At 35.8% G+C, this 22658-nt stretch overlaps 1 protein-coding gene across 14 annotated transcripts in view; it reads right to left on the bottom strand.

Moving 5' to 3' along the window:
• Nucleotides 1-22658, bottom strand: part of CTNNA3 (catenin alpha 3) — a 457011-nt gene that overhangs the window by 119902 nt on the left and 314451 nt on the right. For all 14 annotated transcript variants that reach the window (XR_004752032.1, XM_035330601.1, XM_035330600.1 and 11 more), the window contains one exon: nt 20402-20558. Coding sequence is in view for 13 of the 14 variants with exons in the window: in XM_035330601.1 (XP_035186492.1) it covers nt 20402-20558 (157 nt within the window). In the remaining variant the exon portion in view is untranslated. The remainder of the gene's footprint in view (nt 1-20401; nt 20559-22658) is intronic.

The raw sequence follows: 22658 nt of genomic DNA, 5'->3' as shown, positions 1-22658 counted from the left end.
AAGCATCGACACCTGGATTGGCAAGAAATAAAAAGAAACAAGAAAAAAAGCAGAAGAAACACAAGCAGGGTAGGGGTCAGTTCTCTAACCACAGTCCTCTTCTCCCAAGGCCTACAAGATCAAGGAAAAGTCTCTCCACAAACACACGGTGGTGACATGCACACATACAATTGTCCCCCAGCCTCTTCATTTGGCCTTCTCAACTTCAACACACCCTTCATAGGTCACCAGAGAGAAACTGTACGTTTTAGGGGCAATTCCCCTCATCCTTATGTATGAGTGTATTCAGCTGAATTAGGTCTTCAAACTGCCCTTTTCTCTCCTTTCACTATAAAAAAAGCTGCAAATGATTAGCTCAGTTTTGATTCTGAAAGTTACAGGAGATGGTTCCATATTCCCATTATTCACGGCAACAAAGAACAATTTTTGATGCATTAGTACTCTGTAACATGATGCTGATTTTATGGGACAAGAATGGAAACAGTTGAAAATTGCAGCAGAACATTAAAAAAAAAAACACTATGGAGCATAAAAAGAATTGTATCACTCTTCCACAATGTAAATACGCTCTTTTATTCAGACTATAAATGTGCATTAACTGTATTATTAACTACATTCTCCTAAAATGGTATTGTCTTCACCCAAGCTACAACTGACATTCAGTAAAAACCTACAAAAGTTGCAATTTGTTCTCCGAAAAAACACATTCAACAACTCCAGCTTCTCGCAGGACAACAGAATAAACCCCTTCAACATGAATCTGATCCTGGCAACTCCTGAAAACACCAACTAGAAGGCCCTTTGGCCTAGACCAGTATGCTACGAAGCACCGAACTATAAGATCTTTTTTTTGTCTCACCCACTGTGCACAAACTAGGATGCAATGATATTATAGTAACATCAGAATTCATATGGTATGTGTACATCTCCTAGATATGATCACGAGTATGAGGACTGACAAATGGTCCCCCCTTTCTATTCCATATAGAAGAGTTCTTCAATGGACTTGTATTACAAAACCGGTTTTACTGAACTGCTCCAATAAGTACCCCTACCAATTACAAACATTTGCACCTAATACTACAACCATTTCCATACAGATTCAAGAACAGGTAACTTAGTTAATCAGCATATATGCCTTATCTCCAATGCCACTTCTTAGAAATAAATAACAGAGCATGTTAGAAGGACATTGCCAGGTAACCTTATCTCTACATTAACAAATTAATTGACTCTGGTCTTTCACTTCTTTACTACAATGTGACACTGGTGAACGATAGAGAGTAGTCGAAATGAAACAGAAGACAATCTGAAAAACAAAGGCCAGCAAAACTGTGAGGATAATGAGGTTCACAAGAATAGAACAGTTGCTCAAAGAGGTTGTGAAATCTCTGGACTTGATCTGAAATCAGAGTCGAGATTAGTTGGCCAAGCTGTAAAGTTGTTTAGGAGGGTGAACTACACTTTGACATTCCATCCAGCCTGAATGACTTACAATTCAGTGATACACAGAAAACATGGTAAGAACTTTGAGCCTAAAACGACACTAAGGACAATGTATACAGGCTCTACAAATTACTGAAACATCCTTGATCTCCATGAGCAAGTCCTTTTTACACATTTGGTCATGAAATTCATCAAAACATTTGACACCACCTGTCAGCCTTGTTTTCTTTCTTCTTAGTTATCTGAGACTTAGCAATTATTTTTCACGCTTCCCTTTAACTATTAGATGAGAAGTTATTTGCCTTACAAAATATAATTTTACGATGTACGTACACTCAGTTCACAAAATACACAGGACAAATGGTTTATCTCAACTCTGGGCCTCACATTTTTGTTTAAATGGCAATGAATATCCAAAGCATTTATTATTCTCCTCAGAACACCCCCTCTCTGAAAATACAGTCCCCTTTTGCCAACTTTACAGTCCTCAGGCTAAAATTCTAGGAGGCTTCTTTTCCCAGCAGCTGAGCTACAAAGGGGGGGGGGGGGGGGGGCGGGGTGGGGGGGAATTAGGCCTTCCCCTCCACTTTGGGAGGTGGGTGAGGATATGGTGTTTTTTCTTTCCATCATTTGTTTGTTCAATCCTGTTATCTTTTCAGCAGACTATTAGGAGAACTGTATGGGAGAGAGCTCTTAAATACAAGAGAGGCAAGAGAAGATTCTCATTCAGCACATGAGCAGAAGGCTGTGGCTGTGCCACACACAGAACACTCCACCAGCCTTTGTTCATTCTTCTTGTACCCCCTTTGCCCCTTTTGTAGGCAGAGTTGCTTACAGAGCTGATAAATTAAAGCAGATAGAAACTACCAAAAAAAAAAAAAAAAAAAAGTTATATTTTCACTGCTAGGAAAGCAGAGATTCAATTTTCCATATCATTTGCTTTGCCAAGGGAGAAGAGCTGAAATCTGCAGTTTTATTGACTTAGGTGAAAAATGACTTGGCCCTATACAGGGCATAAATAAATCTGTTTTCTGCCCTTCTATGGCTAGGAAATAGAAAATTTATTGTTGCTTTCTAAATTCCACATCCAAAATCCAAATCTATCTAAAATATTACTAACTTCATGAAAATCTCTCTTAAAACTCAGGAGGTCCTTAATAAATCAAAAATCCTGAAGTCTAAAAATGACAAAAGTAATGTTTTCTGAATAATAGGTTATCTCAAAGAATTAGTTTGTGCCAGGGATTACAAAGAATTTTTCATTCAACTCAATCCTTATCTTGTTGGTAATGAAAATAATTTAAACTGTCAAATAACTAGCCAGATTACAGTAGAATAGTTCAAAGCACAGCCCTTATAAATCAATGCACAGCCTATAACCTTGTTAATAATTTCAGGACAGATACCATAGAATGAAGAGTTGGCAACCTTCCTAGTTTGGGCCAAGCAGCATAGAAGAAATCTGCATTAACTTGGGAATGCTGAATGTCTGCCTTCGGATCAGCTGCAGGAATTGGTCAATTTACCAACTTAAAGATTCTGTTTCCTTGTGGGAGGGGGATTAACAATGAAAATTAACTACCTATTTCTTTCTGCTGGTGTATAATGGAAGAATTTTGCATTGCCTGTTTTACAGTGTGTGTAACATTGCAGACCACACTATGTTAAATAGTTGCTATTTCAATTATATCAATAAAATCTTGTCAAAAGGTAACAGCCATCTGTCAACTCTAAGATAATTGCTCAGGTGCAGTAATATTCTCATGTAACAGCTTTTTATCTGCTGCTCTGAACATTAGATGAGCATATACTAATTATTTGATACGATGGCCAATACATAGAATAAATATTAATAAATGTAAAACAATTAACTGGCAAGTGAAATTAGTAAGAAAAGCCATCATAGCCCATCAGCTGCTGCTGCTTCTAATATTAAGCTTCTTTCTCATACTATCCAAGCATACTATCTAAAAAAATTCAGGGATATTACCTCAACAACCTTCCCCAGAAGACTACCCCTGCATTACAACATGTCTGTGTGAAAACCAGAGTTGCTACATCTGTTGTGGATTTGCTTTCCTTCAGTTTTTATTTGAAGCTTTTTCTCATCCTTTGTTAGACAAAACATACTTCACTTTCCATTACCAGGCCTTCTTCAAAGTCTACTTTTCAGAACAAAAAACGATTTGGCTCACCGGGAAAGCTGTAAGCTTCCCCCATTTAGTTAGTAAACAACAAAATTAAGGGTCTTTTTGATATTTCCTATAAATGTTTGTATTAAATGAAAACCACTTCAACAGCTGATCTGATCAAATTCCATGCACACACACATTTATCAACGTTACTGAAGACAACTTAGAGAACTGGTCTCTGTATAGAGATTGACAGTATGAGAAATGAGAAAAGTGAAATAAGCTGTGAGTTTACTAACTGGAATCCACACAAATTAATACACTGTTTTCCATACACCAAGCTTATATCACATTGATATATTTATATTAAGTAATGCCAAGTGTTTGCATTTTTGAGCATACCTCGTATGAACCCTGACCTGGCCATCCGTTTTTCTAATTACAAGTAGTTTTTTAGGGACGTTGACCTTCCACTACATCCTGTATATAACCAGAACATTAGGTTTTGATGGTGGTTTTTACGGTGTATGGGTTTTGTTTGTTGCTGTTGTTTTTCGTGTGTGTTTTGTTGTGTGGTGGTTTTGGGATTCTTTCAGGAGGGAAGAGAGGCGGGAGGAGCAACGGGACAATAAAAAATGGAACAAAAAATGGGAAAAAAACATAATTTTGTAAGCATATACATGAAAAGACTAAAGTTTTTTGCTTAAAGACAAGCACTAAATGTCACATTGTAATAAAAAATGTACCCTCAAGAAGTATACATGTAAGTGTGCATGCATGTAGACATTAAAAAACTATCCTGGAAACTATACTCTGAAGAACTACTGCACTTATAGTATGTTTGCAGTCAGAAATAATGCCAAGAAAGCCAGAAACCAAATTTATCTGTTGCTGTATTTTGATGCTAGAATAAATGTAGAAACTTCAGCACACTTAGGAGAACACTCTCTTTGTGTCTGCCCTATTGCAGTCAGGATTCCAAATAACCAGTTAATAATTAACTGGTTTTGTAAGTTGCACATGAAAGAAGAAAAACTTCTTTGTTGTTGATGATGTTTTTTGGGAGACGCTTTTTTTTTAGTTGTTGTTTTTAACTTCAGGGGCTTTTGTTTGTTTTTGCATGCGCACTTTCCACTGTTGCACTTTTTTTTTTTTTTTCCCAACATGATAAGGATTCCCAGCTTTATGGAAATCCAAAGCATGTCCTATCCAGCTACAGGAGACTCCAACGAGCAAGCTGCTTTCTGGTCATTAGGAAAACTTCATCAGTGTCCTACTGCTTGTTATTACATTCACAAGCCAGGACCTTAACGGAACGCATCACATTCAGCAGTCACCCTTTGCTCAACTTGTGCACTTATGCATCTTCTAATTTCTATTAAAAAAAAAAAACAAAACAAAACAAAAAAAAAAAAAAACACACACACAAGGGTTTGGCATGCTACAGCCTAGTCTGGCAAATTGACGTGCGGTAGTCAAAGCACACTTCCTAAGTTTCAGAACTATAACACTGCTGGATATCACATAACATGGAATGGTATCATAACTGGAAACAAGAAAGTCTGGCATGCTGCACCACAGTAGCATCATCACTTAGTAGCATCACCACTTTGAACACTTAGTGCCAGTGATCAAAAATCTTTTATTATTTGTTTGTGCTTATTTGAATACCGTTTTTTAGAATACATGTGTATGTTTCCAGTAGGCCTCATTACAAAAATCAAGCAGATCAGTTCATACAAAGCTGCATAAAACCATCAAAAGCTACTGCCACAGCTCCAGCTGGAAAGCTATTAGCAACCAAGCTGCTAGAAAATCAACATACAAAAAATTAATCCCAAAATGCATGACACTCATACATCCATCATGCTCCAGAGACTGCCAAATCTGAATTCTGACAGATCAAACATGAATAGAATTACAACTGCATCAGCCTATTAAGTAGGTAACTTCCCATATCTTCTCACTCACTTTTCTCCTCCACAGGCCTACAAGAAGTTCATGACTAGAACACTCCCATAACCTTCAGTACAGAAAACCTTCAATTAGAAAATGTGGATTTGCAATAGCAGGTTTTCATGGCACAACACTTACCAAAGTACGTTCTCAAAATAAGCATGCGATACTGATCCAATTTGGTGTCTTGGTTACAGAATAACCAAGTATGTGATCCCTACTAATGTATCAATTATCTAAAAAGTGTATCACCATTACAATGTTTGCCATCAAGTCTAAACAATCAGTGTTACGGGAATAATTTGCATTTATGGCTGTGTATTAGGGACTGTACTGTAGTTTCGGGGTAATGGTATCAATACCAAAGGTATGTAGCAGGCAACAGAAATAAACGGTTCATTACACTATCATAATCTATGGCACATATTAAATACATACCTACATCTTAAATGCTGTACATATACATAGTTCTTGTCCTTTCTCCGTTTTAAAAACATCCATCTCATTAAACAGCAGGTCTAATAAATAAATAAATCCCTGTTTCTTTACAAAATATCTCTCTAAATCATTTAAGTAGCAGTTACGTAATGATGTGGGAGACAAATGGCTTAGAAGAGCAGGAGACAGCTGAGGATATGCCCAGCAAGAGTGTTGTCATATGATGGCACTGACAAAACTTTCACTCGGGTCTTTAAGATGGTGACAGCAGAAGCCAACTTTGGATGGTCAGTGAGACACACATCAAATCTCCATCAAAAAAGGGAAAACTTCAGGCAATTTTCTTATACTCAATAAGAACGATGAACAAAGAGCTTGACGATTACAGCATAAGGAATTCTAATTTATTCTGAAGGATATTATAATCAGGCCAAACAAACCTGAGATAAGTGGTACTGAAACCAACTGTAGAATCTACCTTCTGTTTGAATACTGTTTCTCCTTACATAACCACACAAATCTCTACAGAGATCTCTTACATACCTACTGTTTCAAGAAGTGTGGCACGGCATTTTGCTATTGCAGATGCAAGAAAGCAGGCATGAAAACCTAACATTTAATCTTAAGAGTCTGAATAGCATCTGATTTTTTTCCATCTTCATAGCTATGCGCTAAGTAAATCTGTAATTAGTACTTTTTCCAATGTATTCATCTGTAAACTTGCTACATAGTAAGAAAATGAACCAGAACTTTGAACCATCAATGGAAAAGATCTGAATCATTCCTTTACTCCTTGTCCAAGTAGTTTCAGCTTGTTCTGCAGTTTATTTTGGGTGACTTCAACTCTCCAGATTGCGATCTTAATGACTGTAACTACCCAAAGTAATTTGAAACATAAATCTGATGAAGATCTTAAATTCAATGCTACCAGTACACTTACAGGTTGAAGCTTGGCCTTCTGATTTCTTGTATATAAACATTCAACAAGTATTTTTTAACATAAGATATAACAATGTTGCAGGGTTCAAAAAGAGTAATCTCAACCTTTGAAATGAAGAAAACCAAAGGCAACTTAGAGCTCCTAATCTCCAGTCCTGACTAAGAGTTTTTCAGCATCTGTGTTAACAGGCATTATCAAGTTTTAATTTGTAGATAATAAGAACATCCTCTCACTCACAACTTTTTTTTTTTTTTTTTTTAAAGGCATTTCATAAGAAGCTTCAGATTACCTCCTGAGTTCCAGAATATGACAAATTTGCACTGTGACTGCAGTTTACCTAGTTACCAGAACAAGGGCTTCTCCTTCCTCCAGAAAAACACCAAAGCCTATCCACTATGATCCAAATCACACCCACAAAATAACACAGAAACATTGCTGCACAACAAATTCCAATGCTTACCCACAAAATGGGCACTAAACCTAGAAGCCATGATGCACCACTGACATGGCACTCATTCAGGAGGAGGCCCTTCTCCACAGGCTTAAATGCTTTCCACATACCCCAGCGACAAACACCATCAGGGAAAGAACAAGGGGGACTTTGGATGGAAACAACAGACACGTAATTCTGTGACTCGTTCTCATGCAGGCACTTCTGAAAACTAAGTGAGATGTCTTCATACAGGTAAATGGCTTACAAATATTGCCACAAGTGGTGCAAGGTTTTTAAATAATCCTACACAAAGAACTTAAGGAAAGTACATGCATGTTCCAACAATGCACTGATGTTGCAGCGTTTGGCAAAGGAAAGGAAGTTTATGCCACTCATAAATCCAGCCATAATGGTAAAGGCCTCCAATGGTAAAATTTTAAAAATTAACATGCACACAGCCCAAGAGAAAGGCCTAACACCAAAGGTAAAACCCTCAAAACAAACAAGTAACTTCAGATAGTAGTCTAATTAGTCCAAATTGAATCCAACACTTTCTATGTTGCTTAAGCACAACAACGTATTTTTGCAGACAAGTGATGAGAAAAAATTTTAAATTTCTGCCCAGAGAAGTACCTGAACTACAGTAACCTCAGTCTAGCACCTTTCTTAATGCAAGTTTAGTGTAGGTGTTTATTAAGATGAAAGCTAGCATATATTCATACAAAAATAAAACAGAATAAAGTGCAGCCTGAAAAAATGCAGAGATGTAGTGTTTCTTTTTGCAGACAAAGCACTGAAGTTTTACAGCCTTACCCACAACATACCGGAATGTTGCAGATTTTTTTCACTTTTTTTTTAGAGTAAGAGTACTGGGAGGAAGGAGATTCTGTAAGTTTTCACAGCTAAAATTCAAAGGAACGGAATTAAAAGCATGGCAAGGGAAGGAAAGGGAAAAGTGAAAATGCACTAAGATTTAGAAATAAACTTAGATGAAATCGTATATAAAGTGGTTTCTGAATTTTAACACTACAAAACTAGATGGGAAGTTCTCGAATTTTTTTAATGAGTTTCAGTGATTGACATTAAATAAAGTTTCCCAGGATATCTAAGACATTCTAAGTGGAATAAGAGAAAAACTAAGCAGGATGAACAGGATTTTACACAGTTGGACTATTATTCAAAACATCCCTAGACAGTGTAGGGATTCTCTCCCACTCAACTTCATAGACAGTTTCAGCATTTCTGAACATTTTACCACCTGCCTCTATGTATTTACAGTAAGTATGAATGGCAGCTCTAAAAAGAGCTCTTGTTGTGTCTACGCTTACACCTGTAGCATCAATTTTTAACATGCAAAAATCCTAACAGATCAAAGCAGAGAAGAGAGAATTGTGCATCGTGAACAAGTATGTCATTGACTCATACAATTCAACAACCTGATGTCATTATTGCACTATATAGTTGCACACAAAGAGTTTGAAAAGGATGAAAATAAAATTAGACTTAACATGTATGATGCACTCCCTAGTAATGAGACACAGCACAAAAATACTGTCTGTTTGCAGAAACTGATTTAGTGCTGTGAAAGACAAATGATGCTGTGAGAACTAGAATCTCTACTTTGGCAAGAGCTAGCAATATATGCAGGGCTGCAAAACCCATCATGTCTACATATAAGTAGTGAACATTGTGAACAGGTGAACTGTCTTCTGTAAGATTAACCAACTTGTTTATCATATAGTATTTCTCTACTGCATGATCAGTTTTTCTGTGGAACTCCATTATTTAACAATTCCTGCCATTGTGAAATTACATAAATATATATGTAGGTGCACAAAAATGAAGAAACCATACAAGTTGCTGCATTGTTAAAGGACTACAAGACCCCGGCACAAAGAGTTTTAACACTTCCTTTCCCATCACCCTTCAATCCATCACCAGAAGAGTGCCTGAAACTGTAAACTGCCATTTTAGTCTGGATTCTAACTTTATTTATGAGCAGTGATAATCAGTGTGAGTCATCACATAGATCCTAAAAGAACCATGACCTCTGGTAAGCAGACACAATGAACAGAGCAGGGCAGGGTAAATTATGCTAATTACTTCTGATGCTCAGCATCTTTCTTTCTCAAGATGGCATCAATTAACCTGAGTTAAATCCCAAACTATTTTTACCTTGAAGTTTGCTGCTTTTGTTTCAAATGAGAAAAATGGTTTTTATACTAAAAAAGAAAGGTGTTTCTTCCCTTCACTTGTAACAAAAAGATATTAAGACCCCCTTCACAAATTAACCTGTATTTCCATCCTCAGACCATCATGGCAAGTAAAAATTGTAACAGCTTGTTTAGCTTGTTTTGAGGCCTCAGAGGGAAAATAAAAATAAATGCAGCACCAGGTAGACTCTGATGCAGTCCTGGGTAAATGTGCATGAAGAAATTAAAAGAAGAGGCAGCTTAATAAAAGTATTTCTTGACAACATCTTCATGCAAAGTGTGACACCGCATAATGATGAACACTGATTCAACAGCACAGTACTGCAGAGCACAGGGAATAACATGTCATATTCAAGATATACTACAGAAACTGGCAATACGGCGTTATGTAATTGTATGTTAAGGATGGGAGAAAGATGCACTAAAAATAAAAATTGCAGCATGATTTAAAAAAATACATCCGATTCAAAGCAACTGTGGAGAACTATAGAAAAGATCTGCTTTTACGGATGAGATGGAATAATGCCAGGGATCTGCTACAGATTTGAAAATTAAATTTGAAAATTTTTTTAAAACCTAGCTACCAACAGGAACACATCAGACGGGAAGACCAATGGGCTAACTCACAAGAGTTTGTGAAGTCTACTCTCAATGAGCTGTTTCTGTATTCAGGAGAGAAGGACTGAATCATCCAGAAGACAAACTGATATACCCTGTTCCACTGAGTACAGAAGCAACAAAGGGAGATAAAACTAAGTTTAGGATATGAATTCATCTATAGAGAGGAAAATATATATGTCAGTTACATTTTCTCACAAAAATTCACTTCTTCAAGAACTGCTTTTGTTAAGAACATGGGTTATGATCAATAAGAAACATTGGTTTGATTTTGATTCAGAGAAAACAATGAAAAGTTGAGTCCATAAATTAATCTCTCTTAAAAGTTAAACAAAAAAAATAGCAACTTAGGGAGATCAATTGTATTGATAAGTACAAGGGAGTGAGGAGTGAGAGGATCAGTTTTGTACAGTTCTTTCACAACTGTACAACAGAAATTAACATTACGCCTGTAAGGAACATGCCCATTGAATGCAGAGTTAAGAGACGAGACACAAAAAGTCCCGTCTTCCTCAGATCTTCTCAAGGATGAGAAAAATGAAAACAGTACTTCAAAAAAAAAAAAAAAAAAAAGGCAAACATAAGAATACCCAACAGAAATTGATAAACTACTGAAACTCCATCGAAGAGGAGTCTAAGAATCCAGATTTCTGCAAGGGACCTCTTAATAAAGTTTTCAACTATTATGTTTTAGTAAAACAGAATAATAAAGACACACAGAAATAACATAATAATATATAAATAATACAGCAACACAGAAGTAACAAAACCCTGTTGTTTTTTTCTGGTTGCCCCCACCCTGGGCTTCCATCTTACCAGTTTGAAACCCAAGACAGGGAAGAGACATCGGAACATCCAAAATCACGTGTTTCAGTGAAAACAGGTGACTAGATTCTTAGGTAAGAAAGAGGCCTGCTTTTTCTGAGAATTCTCAAACATCACTATATGGTCAAAATATTTTGACATATGTTGTTACTTGTATAACACAGTTTTTGCTTTCTATCTACTTAAATGGCTACTAAATCTACTGAAATACTTAAAATCTTTCAATGTCTCAAGAGCTTTATAAAAATGCTAAATTGCAGTTATTTCTTTATCAAATAATGGTAGGTTCCTTTTAACTTTCAAGTGTTCCAGTTTAGAAAATAGCTTTAAGCAAACAATTATAAATGAAGTTCCCATTTCAGCTGAACTTCCTCTTGAGTTAGAAGAAAAGGTCTGTTTTTTGGCTAATTATAAACCTCCTCACAATCTGCTTAGGAAAAGACTTGCAACAATTCACAGAGCTCAAGTATATATATATGGTGTGCGTGTGTGTACACATACACACATACAGGAAACACAGCTATAGATACACACACATATACCTTTTTTTTTTTTTTTGACTATTTCAGTAGTGCTTTAGGTTTTAAAAAGGCACTGGGCTCCCCCCCTTTCTACCCTTAAGTACACAGCTGCAAAATTACACATGAAAAATCTACACATAGAAAAAGAACTAAGCAATTGAACAAATTTTCACTTTTTAAAAGCAGTTATTATCACAATTTTTCTGTATCTAGGTAATTATCTGTTAATTAAAATATCTGTTTTCAAGCTGATGCCATATCTTAGTGTCATTTTTAACTTTGTCATTTCTTATATAATTATAAAAACTTTCAGAAAAATACATTTACATGAATCTATTCTTGGTTCTCTGCCTCAGATTAATTCCATTCTTCTTTAAGCGATGAAACTGATAGAAGGGCATGGTCAAGTACATTATTTATTATTAGAGCAGATGATTAATTGCTTTAGTGTTGCACTGCTTGAGCCTTGTTGTACATTAATTATTAAGAGCAATGAAAAGAGATTTGGATCATGTATAAACTAAGAAGTTTCAAATTAAATTTCTGTACTGTATTCCCCATTGTTCTGCATCTGAAACAGATATATAGGATGGTCTCTTCCCAACCGTTACAATATATTTATTATCAGTTCAACAGAATATAGATTTATAGAGCATTTTTATTCCCCCAAAAATATGCACATACACTAGAAAGAGATCGGGATACCTAACAGAAAGGACCAGACACTATTAGGCAGCATCAACTACATGGTTTGAAGAATCCAAACCCTAGCTTTATGCTAATGCTTAAGTAATGTAAGCATACTTTTGGACAAACCAAGCAACTAGGGAACCATGAACTCTTCAGCCACAGTTACTGACACACTGTAGGGTCCAGTACTGAAGGATTACGTACTCCAGAGGAAGCACGTGACAGCAACTTAGGAAGACTAAAAGCACATAAAACCAAGTTAGAGTATGGGTATAGAAGCACTGTTACTCAATGTGATTTAACTAAGGGAAAAGGGATTATGTGGTAGAGCAGAACTTTAAGGTTATACCTAATCTGCAGTCATTATGATATTTCAGATGATCTGTCATGTGGAACTACAGCCAGTAAGAACACAAAAATAACATTATCTCTCCTAAGTGATCATATTTTTAAGTACAGAGAGAAATAACACGTGACATGAATAATCAGCCCACTTCTGATAACGAAGACCTTAAATGGTTTTAAAGAAGAAAGGAAGAAACCAGAACTTAAAACTAGGAAATCCTACCACCATCATTTACTGTATGGAAAAATAGAGTGAAGATAGAAATATAAGTAAGAGTAACTCTGCTGGGAGTGGACGTGGAGAAAGCCTACTAACTAGTGAAAAGTATTTGTCTGAATCAACTTGAATTCTAAGTTTCTATGGTAAACATACCTGTAAAGAGGTATGTCACTATTTTGGCCGTCTGTAGCTCACTAATTCCTTTTGAACCACTCCTGGTTACTTTCAGAGCACAGTACATCTTCCCAACACCACTGGGAAGAGCTACACTCCCCTGGGGAGTCAGGAAACTCCAACTTGGCAGCGTCTATGGCCACTGGAGGAAAAAGACCATTGTGAAATCAAGAACAGCCTACCCAGCACCCACCTATTTCCTTCACCTCACGCATATTCCAAAGCTAAAGTTTCATTAATATTTTCCAAGCTGGACGTACCTATTAAAGTATGAGAAGACACTGTTCTGTCAAAGACAGGTGTGACAAATGTAAATGAGTTTTAAACCTACAATTCTGAGCATGGTTAAAGTTCTCATACTCTTAAGTTTAACAAAGCATACTTTATCACAAACCCAGCTATGTTCACCGTTTATCATGCCTGAACAAGCTGATGGTGTACAGTGATGGAGTGTCTGGCTCTGCAGATGAGCAAAGTGCAGTTGGTACTGCTTCCTTCAATAATATTTTGACAGTCTATGAAAGCATCCTTACAAACTAGAACGTTAGCATGTGGGTGGGTAACCGGAGAACAGAAGGCTCCAGGCAGACTTACAGTGGCTTTCCAGTACCTAAAGGAGGCTACAGGAAAGCTGGAGAAGGACTCTTTGTCAGGGATTGTAGGGATAGGACAATGAGGGAATGTCTTTAAACTAGAAGAGGGGAGGTTTAGATTAGACATAAGGAGGAAGTTCTTCACTCAGAGGGTGGTGAGCCACTGGCATAGGCTGCCCAGAGAAGTTATTGATGGCCCATCCACAGGGTTGTTCAAGTCCAGGCAGGATGGGACTTCAGGCAACCTGGGCTGGTGGGAGGTGTCCCTGCCCATGGCAAGGGGTTGGAACTGGATGGGCTTTAAGGTCCCTTCCAACCCAAACCATTTTAAGATTCCATAAGGGAATCAAAAAGGGAAATCAAAAGAAAAAATGTTTTTCACCTTTCATAAGAAGGTTGGGAAATATCCATCTTTGGAAGTCTTCAAACATCTTCTCAACAGGATCCAAGTAACTTGGTCTAATTTGACATTTGTCCTGCTCTGTGCAACGTTTGACTAGATAATTTCAAAAGTTCTCTTCTAGTATCTTTTGTTTTTTGATTATGCTCTTCTATTTTGCAATTTTGTACAGGTTGCACTTCATGTGAATAAAGTTCATCCAACTTCCTGCTTGTTAATTAACTATTGAAGACCTCCTCCAATTGTAAACACTATGGTAACAGCAGGGGCTTCAGATCTTAAGGTATAATGTTCGGAAAGAAGTGAAGCTGCGTATTTGCTCCCCCTGCACTATCACAATAAAGTACATCCTTAAAACAGGAAAGAGGACATAAGTTAACAGGAAAACTAGAAAAAAAAAAAAGACAATAAGTTTTTTTTTTCTTTTCCTTTTTTTTTGCAACTGTTAAGTTGAGGAAGATTGACTGAAACCTAATAAAAACTTCACTATGTCAGCAAAAAATGCATTCCTTTAGCTCTTGTTTTTGTTTGGGCCATAAGACCACTTGTATCCGCAACAACTGCTCTCTCCAAATGCTTTATGATAACATCCTACCTTTCGCTGCTTTCCAGGAATTGAAAGTAGTTTTAGATGCCACAGGTTTGCATTAAAAGGAATTTTTGTTTTAAGACTATGATGCCTTACTGATTTATATTAAGTTTGAAGAAGCTTAACACATTCTTAGATTCCTAAAGAAGGATTAAGATACTGAAAATAAATTTCTATCCTACACAAACTCAGATTTTTAGAGAATTTTTTGCACACTCCAAATTTGGAGGGTGCTCTTCTCAATTTCATCTGAAGGGACAGCCATGTACTGTTTCCCTGGATCTCCTCTGAAAGGTCATACATCACACTGGCACAAAAGTGTAATAGGAAAACGAACTGTGACTCATTGCTACTTCTCCCTCTTGACAGCAGTAACTGATTTGTGCCAATTCTTCACTTTAAAAATTACTCCCATTTGGCTACTTAAGTCAGCCTGAATGATCTTTAGTCCAATCACAGAACTTGTTTAGCTGTCTCAGAAGTCTGTATCTATCTAAAACAGATTAGTTTAATTTCTAAAAGGAGTTGAATTGCAGGTAACTTCTTTATACATTACAGTATTTTTTGTTTACAACCTGGATATGACAATTCCATTGTCAGTTTCTACTGCAGATGGACCTGCAGGTGTCCATGTTTACCATGTTAACCACTATCAATTTAGCAGTGTACACTGGCTGCATAGGTAGGTTACACAAACCCTCAGTTGAGGCAAACATGCAAGTAATTCCACTCACTATCATTCCACCAGGTAACCGTCAAGTAAAAAAATTCTTGTGAAGTAACAGCAAAATGGGCATCAGACAAAACCATTTCAAAGTCTAACGACTCAATACCAGTCCTCTGGAATGCATTTCACTTAAAATGATTACCTTAGCCTAAAGTTTGGGTTAGATTACACGAGTCAAAATGCACTTCAGACAAATTGCCTTTTAAGGAAGTACTTGAAAAGGCAGAGGACAGACATTGCACCCAATACACAACAGGAAAGAGAGTATTTCATTCACGTGCAGTGCATCAAGAAGAACATTTAATCACAGATGAAGGATGAAGAACAAGATAAACTAAAATGAACAGAGATTTACTTTTATGAAAGTAAGAAACCTCAAATTTGGCAACAGAGGAGCTAATATAAAAGTATTTAAGAAAACGTGGCTAGCATAGTATTCCAAATACGACAGTCCAAAATTCTGAGATGGAAAGCATGAGAGGCTGGAGAAAGAAGGTTCGTGAGACAAAATAATTATAGTTTTGGGGAAAGCATGCACACAGAGAAGGACAGAAAAGCAGCATGAGGGCCTGTAATGAAAGCTCTTCAAGGAAACAACGAGGAAAAACACAGATCCTAATGATTTTAATATATATAAAAACACATTTGATGCTTTCTTTTCTTATCTATGATCATTGTAGAAGTGAAATTAACTCTTGGACTAGAAGATCTAATTTTTCTTTTATTGGTTTTCTAACACTTAATAACGTTAAAATACTTAATTAAAGTATTTTCCAGTGATTTTAATTCCACATTATAATCAGGAAAGGAAAACGTACATATAAAAGAAGGAAATACCGACATTCTTGGTTTTTTTTTTATTATTATTATTTTTTCATCTATATCTGAAGTTTATTCACATAATTTTGAATAAAGGATATTAAAATAAACCCAAAGAATTAACTTTGTAAAATGAAAATCCAAACTACACTTTCACCCTAACTACTTCAGGAAATATGAATATTCACTGAATATTCAATTTGAGAGACCAGAGTTGAGGATAAAACTTATAATTTACAAGTATAAACAAAATTATGAGCATACCATAACTAGTTTCCTGGAAATTCATGCATTGGATGCAATAACACGTTTTGGTTCCATTATATGAGTATAAAAACCTCACACTGTCATGATAAACGGAGGACAGTATTTTTTTAATGTCAGTGATCATAAAGATTAATACCCACGTTTTTCCTTATTTTAATTAACTATCCAAAACGGATAGGCTGACACTGATTCTCTGTTCTTAGTAGGTATAGCGCAAAAGACCTATGAACAATGATCTCATCATTTATTATGTTTTATAATCACAATGACATTTTTTACACATCTTGTTAGCTCTTGCTTTCCTTTAAAAAGACCTTCATTTAAATTGGCTATTTGCAGTCAGACCTCTTCCTCAAATATAAAGATCTAATTTAACCTGTCTTCTGTAGCATTATTTTCCTTTAAACCAAGTATCCCATCCAAATAAAAGAATAAAACATAACTGAAACAACAAAAGAAATCATGAGGATAGGTGAATCAGAAAAGAAGACTAATCAGTACTTTAAAACAGATGACAGTTATTAGCACTTCGCCCCCCACATTTTCATATCGTCACAATTCCCTTCAGGTTTTCTGATCTGCCACAGAATCCTTCCTTTTCCCCCTGTGCTACTCCAGAAAAGGACATGCATGTATCACATTAGGAGACAGTTTCTCTGTATCTATGCTTTTTTTCAGCAACCCCACAGCTCACTTGCGAAGAGTAACAAGGTAACAAGGTCTTTTTGCAGTGACCTACCATTTGCAATTCCTACCCATCCTCTCAAATATCTTTTTCCATATTCAGCTTACTTTTAAGACAGGAAAATAACACCCTGGATTAAAGAAACATAAGGACTAATCCAGTTGCTTCTGAGCTCTATAGAAAGATTTTGCAGTGTCTTTAATGGGAGTTATATTGTACCTTAAAAGTGTCCACAACAAGTGGACAATACAAGTATTCAATTCACCTTCCAGATCAGTAACCCACAAAACTTGTAACAACAACATTTTATAAAATGAGTTGCAATCCAAGCCTCAGGTGACACTCTGTGAAAAAGAGATACATAAACTAAACAACAAAATAGAAATTCCCAATTCTTACCAAGTTTGGGAAGTACACTGTGTATTTGGTAGAAAAATCTGCCCTATCAAGCAACCAGAGATGCAATATAAAATGAACTCTTAAGTAGATAATTCTGTTTAATGATTTAGAATCCTCAATTACCAAAATTACCAGAGGTGTGTTCACAAAATTTAGAAAAAAAAAAATGTACAGTATTTTTGCATATAGACTAACCACTTCCATTGCCATCCTGGAAGATGCAGCTACACCTCCAAATTCAGCCATTAAAACCAACTGCCCATATCTGATACAGTATAGCAGCACAGCATTAATTTTGAACTAATATTTAAAGAACATTTTCCCCCCACTACATCCATGTTGGTATTTAACTTCAAAAAAAAATCTGTAGAAAAAACAGGTCCATTATAAAGCTATTCTTGTATTCATTCCTCTTACATGAAACAAAACACTCAACCTTCGTTATCTTTCCTAATAACCACCTAATTTCCCAAAGAGTTAGTTAACATCCTTTACTATACATTTAACTTTTCTATTTAGATGGAGCACCATGTTTTACTCTCAGAGCACAGTATCAGTGCTAATACACTTACGATTATACTGAGAGTAGCTTGCACCGTTCCTTCTAATTAGTCTTAATAATTAGCTCTATGTACATGAGCTGAAAAAAAATCTTCCCAAAGGAAATAAATTATACTACCATAAGGAAGCATCTGCTCAGCAGATCACGTAAGAGAAAGTGTGACGCTAGAAGATGGACATGAATTACAATGTGCAGAAGCACCCTGACAAAGCTTACAGAAAATGTTCTACATGTCCTCTCTAGAATAACTGTATGAATGTTCAGTTCTTTGGACCTCTTAATATGTAGGCTTACGCATCACTGCTACTTAAGTTACAGTTTCTGCTTTTATTTACTGTCAAACACGAAATCAGTCAATTGTACTCAATACAGAACAGACCAAAAATTGATGAGTTAACCCTGAAGAGTAGTTGCCCAATGAGAGATTTTTTTTCCATGCATTAATGTAGTTTCTAATTTTGTTCTTCAAGCCAATGAATTTTTGCATAATATCTGAAATATGCTATTTAAATGAATCCCAGTTTTGTGCTCAAAGATAAATGTTTAGTTCAATGAATTTTAAAGAAAAAATTTTAAAGAAAAAAAAAATTGGAACTCAGGATATTTCATAGTAGGGTAAAGAGATTTATGTAATTAATTCATTAGCAATTTAGAGAATTGACCTGTTCCTTTGCTTTACTAACGGCTCTAGCATTACTTGCAAAAAATTCAGTTATGCAACCTCCTGGACCCTGTACAAAATAGGATGGTTTAAAATTGGCTTCAACTAAAGGCTAAATTACAGTTGAAAACAATCTCAGGTTATGTTTTTCTGTACTGAGATGCATGTAAGGACAGTAGCTCCACAAATAATCCGTTCACACTATTTTGCAGTAAATTCTTCTACATTCGGATCTAAATCACTTGGTTAGGTATTTCAATGGACTAGCATAAAGCAAAGAGAAGTCTGCTTCTATGAGGCAAGAATAACAAACTGTACATCCAGACCTGAGCAGTCATCTCTGCTTATGGCTTTTGCACTGTAGTAGTGATGTCCTACTCACAAGAGAAGTGCCACTCCATTATGGGGACTTCAGTCCAGCTGTTTCAAGCTACCCCAGTAAAGATGTTGTATTTGAAAATATACAAGTCATCTTTAGAGAAACAAATATCCAAGTTAAGTTTTTGACAGGAGTACACCTTCGTTTTTAGTTAACAACAAATAACTTCAGAATGCACTTAGCTCTGAATTCGCTTACCATGGTTCCAAACTACCAACACCTACAGAACTATTCATGTTCTACACTGCTACATAAAGCATATAATCCTAACAAATGGAATTAAGTTCTAGGGACTTGCCCAGAGAAGAACAGGCAAACAGTTGTCATACTAGCCGTAAGGAAACAAAATTTAAACCTCATTTAATGAAGGTAACACAAACTTTTCATTATTTTCCATGTTACACACTAAGGCAAGTCAGAAGTGTGGAATTTTGGTCTTTCAAGTCCAGGAAGTAGAACAGCTGTTCTCCCATTTCAATGCTGAAGACAATCTTCGCTTCAATAGTTTACTAAATTAAAGGCTCCTTCAGTGAATAAATTTAGTTACATTCCTCTTGACAAATATGTATAGCTTTAAAATTTCTGGAAATGCTACAGTGCATCTGTTCTGTTTATCAGGTGTTTTAAAATATATCAACTTGAAAAAGTAGCCCATGTGATTTCTTATTTTCCATGTCTATCACAAGAATTATTGTAGAACCAGGCTTTATTTGCATTTAAAAATTTATATGCACATCTAGAACACCACTGGATGTTTGGAAATTTGGTACCTGTTCAGCTCAAGGAAAAACTCAAGCATCTATCAATGTTATTCAGATCACATCTATGTGATTTAGCATCCCATTCTTTTCCCCCTTGAACTCAAAATTCATCAATCAAGTTATCAAGTGTCCCTAAAAAATTTCTATGGGTGATATTCTGGTAAATTACAATAGGTTTTTACGTCTTTGGATCCACTAAACATTTAACTGCACTGTTTTGAATAATGACGGGGGGGGACAACACCCAGAGAAATCTCCTCTTCTGTGTTTATGCACACTGTTATATGCTTCCTTCCTACAGAAGACTTCTCACAGATGCACAAAGCATTTTAAAAGTTAGAGGTGGATCAACCTGTGAGGCTGGATAAATGTAACCCCTACAACATAGCAGTTCTGCCTCATACCACTACAGTTTGTTCAAATCACCTCCACTGAGTTCTACGCTGTGCAGACTAAAAACACCTACCATGCTGGCACACTTCATACATACAGTTTCACAAAACCTTACAAGATCTAACCTTCTATTTGTTTCCTGTTGAAAACTTTACATAGGAGAGTTACTTTTCAAAGTACATAAATGGATAATCAGATTCTGAAAATTATCATACCTGATACAGCCAGAAAATCATCAATACTTGTTATATCATCCACAGCTTCAGTAAGAACATGGATGTGATTCTCCCATGTACTCCTATACATCTCCATGTTGTTTTTCACAACTTGACTTTTTGGTCTGGCAGAAAGAGCTAAAGCAGCATTAATAACCTGTACCAAAACATACAAACAAACAAAACAACAACTAAATAACATCTTCTGAAACATATTTTTTATTCATAACTTACTACTGCAGAGGAGCACTTAAGTTTTCTAAACAAAAGAATTGTTTAGCTTTTGATTCTGTTCACAACAAGAATATCAGTCAGATGTTGCTTAGGCCAATTTCCTTTTTATCTTCATGAAGTGAGAAGGAGTGTGATTCTAAATCAACCGAGTAACAAGAATTACAATAGTTTACTTTTAGTTAGACAATTCAATTTTGCAATATACAAATACAATGAGGTTTTTAGTTACATAAGGGACATACTTACAGGTACTGCATATAAGCACTTCAGTTTCAAACTTACATTTCTTAGCAGCAGGTATTATGGAATCTTTTATGGCATTATCTTCACTGAATGAGGTGTTATCAGCCTTTACCATGTAAAAGCAGCTGATTTTGCAAGGACAACAGCTGCCTGATCAATGTCAGGGACATAACACATCCAAATTCTTTATAAACGCAGCAGACTGGCATTTCTGTATCGGCTAGGCCTAGAAGTAGTAACTATGCTCACATGAAGAGGACAGATTACATCTCTCCTAGTAGAGACTAATGTAAGAAAGAAATATTAATCATAAAGTGATTAATTCTTTAGGTATCACTTCAATCTGTTAATTAGCTAGATGGCTTTTTCTAATATGGCTTTTTATTGATGTTACATCCATAAACATTACATAAATCAAACTATACTGTTTATTTAGCAAAGGGAGAGTTTAAAACACCATATAAAGCCAAAAAAAAAAAAAAGAAGAATCAAAACAAGATACCACACTAATCCCCAGTGATGATATTGTACGTTCATGAAAATGTTTTAATATCATGCCACTGTAATAGAGTCATTACACCGAAGAATAAGAACTAGGAAATTCCTGATCCTAAATACAACTGATGTTTCTTTATGCTAGTACCAATCCTCTCGACCCTGCTCTGGATCATAAACTAAATAACCATTTTATTTGAGTGGTATTTTTATGTATCACATGAACTTGACCAACCTGGTGAAATTTAAGTAATTATTAACTTACTAATAACATTCATGCTGTCATAATGTAGAAACATAGATAGACAGGCTTGCACAATAAAACTGCTGGGACTAAGTCTTTTACTAAAAACTCTGGTAAGGAAGAATAGACTTCTTGTTCCTTTACCAGGTAGCTGGAAAATGAAAAAGGTATGTAGCTACAATGAAGAAGAGATTTCTTCAGCAACTGCGAAAGTGATCAAAAAATACAAGGACTAACAAACAAGCATCCTACTCTCCAACAGGAAAATAAAATTAATTACACGAAAACTGTAAATATAGAACTGGAACCAACTGGGCAGGCAGCAGCAAAAAAAGCATCTGCATTTACACTTCATCGGTCAATATAAGAAAGTCCACCAAGCCAACTGGTCACAAAAAGTAAAATACTGTCAGAGAAATCATCAGTCAGAGAAGTATAAACAGAAGCAATTGTTGAAAAATCATGATGCAAGTGTTTTGCTCCACATCTCAAGTAATGATTTTTTAAGGGCAATACCCTACCCATCTAGGGGCACTATACTTCTATAAAGACACACACAGATTCTCTCCCATTCAAGACAACAACACTGACATTGTCATCATAGATCTAAAAAAAAAAAAAAAGAGTCTAGTAAAGGAAAGAGACAGAAGACAAAGGGTCATTCAAAATGAAATGAATAGACTACTCCACGTGCATCATGAAAATCAAATTTCAAAAAGCAAGAAGTGAAAATAAATAAATAAAACAGCGACCAAAAACATACAAAAAATCACCATCACAGCAAAACCCAAACCAACCATGCAATAATTTTATTTTTACCTGGCAAAAAGCTCTCAATTTACCTGAAATTCTCTAACACATAAAAACCGCTATTTGTTTTGGACTAAAGTATCGAGTACACTAATTGCTGAACTAAGGAAGGCTGTAATGTTAATACGTCATCTGTTGTATAAAATAGCACCAACATACAAAATTCCATCAACATACTGAAATTTACTATTTGTTTTCATAAAACTGTAACATAATATCATAAAGGTGTTA

This window comes from Oxyura jamaicensis, chromosome 6, assembly GCF_011077185.1.
Source record: "Oxyura jamaicensis isolate SHBP4307 breed ruddy duck chromosome 6, BPBGC_Ojam_1.0, whole genome shotgun sequence".
Taxonomy (NCBI): Eukaryota; Metazoa; Chordata; class Aves; order Anseriformes; family Anatidae; genus Oxyura; species Oxyura jamaicensis.
This window is presented reverse-complemented; position numbering and strand designations above follow the sequence as displayed.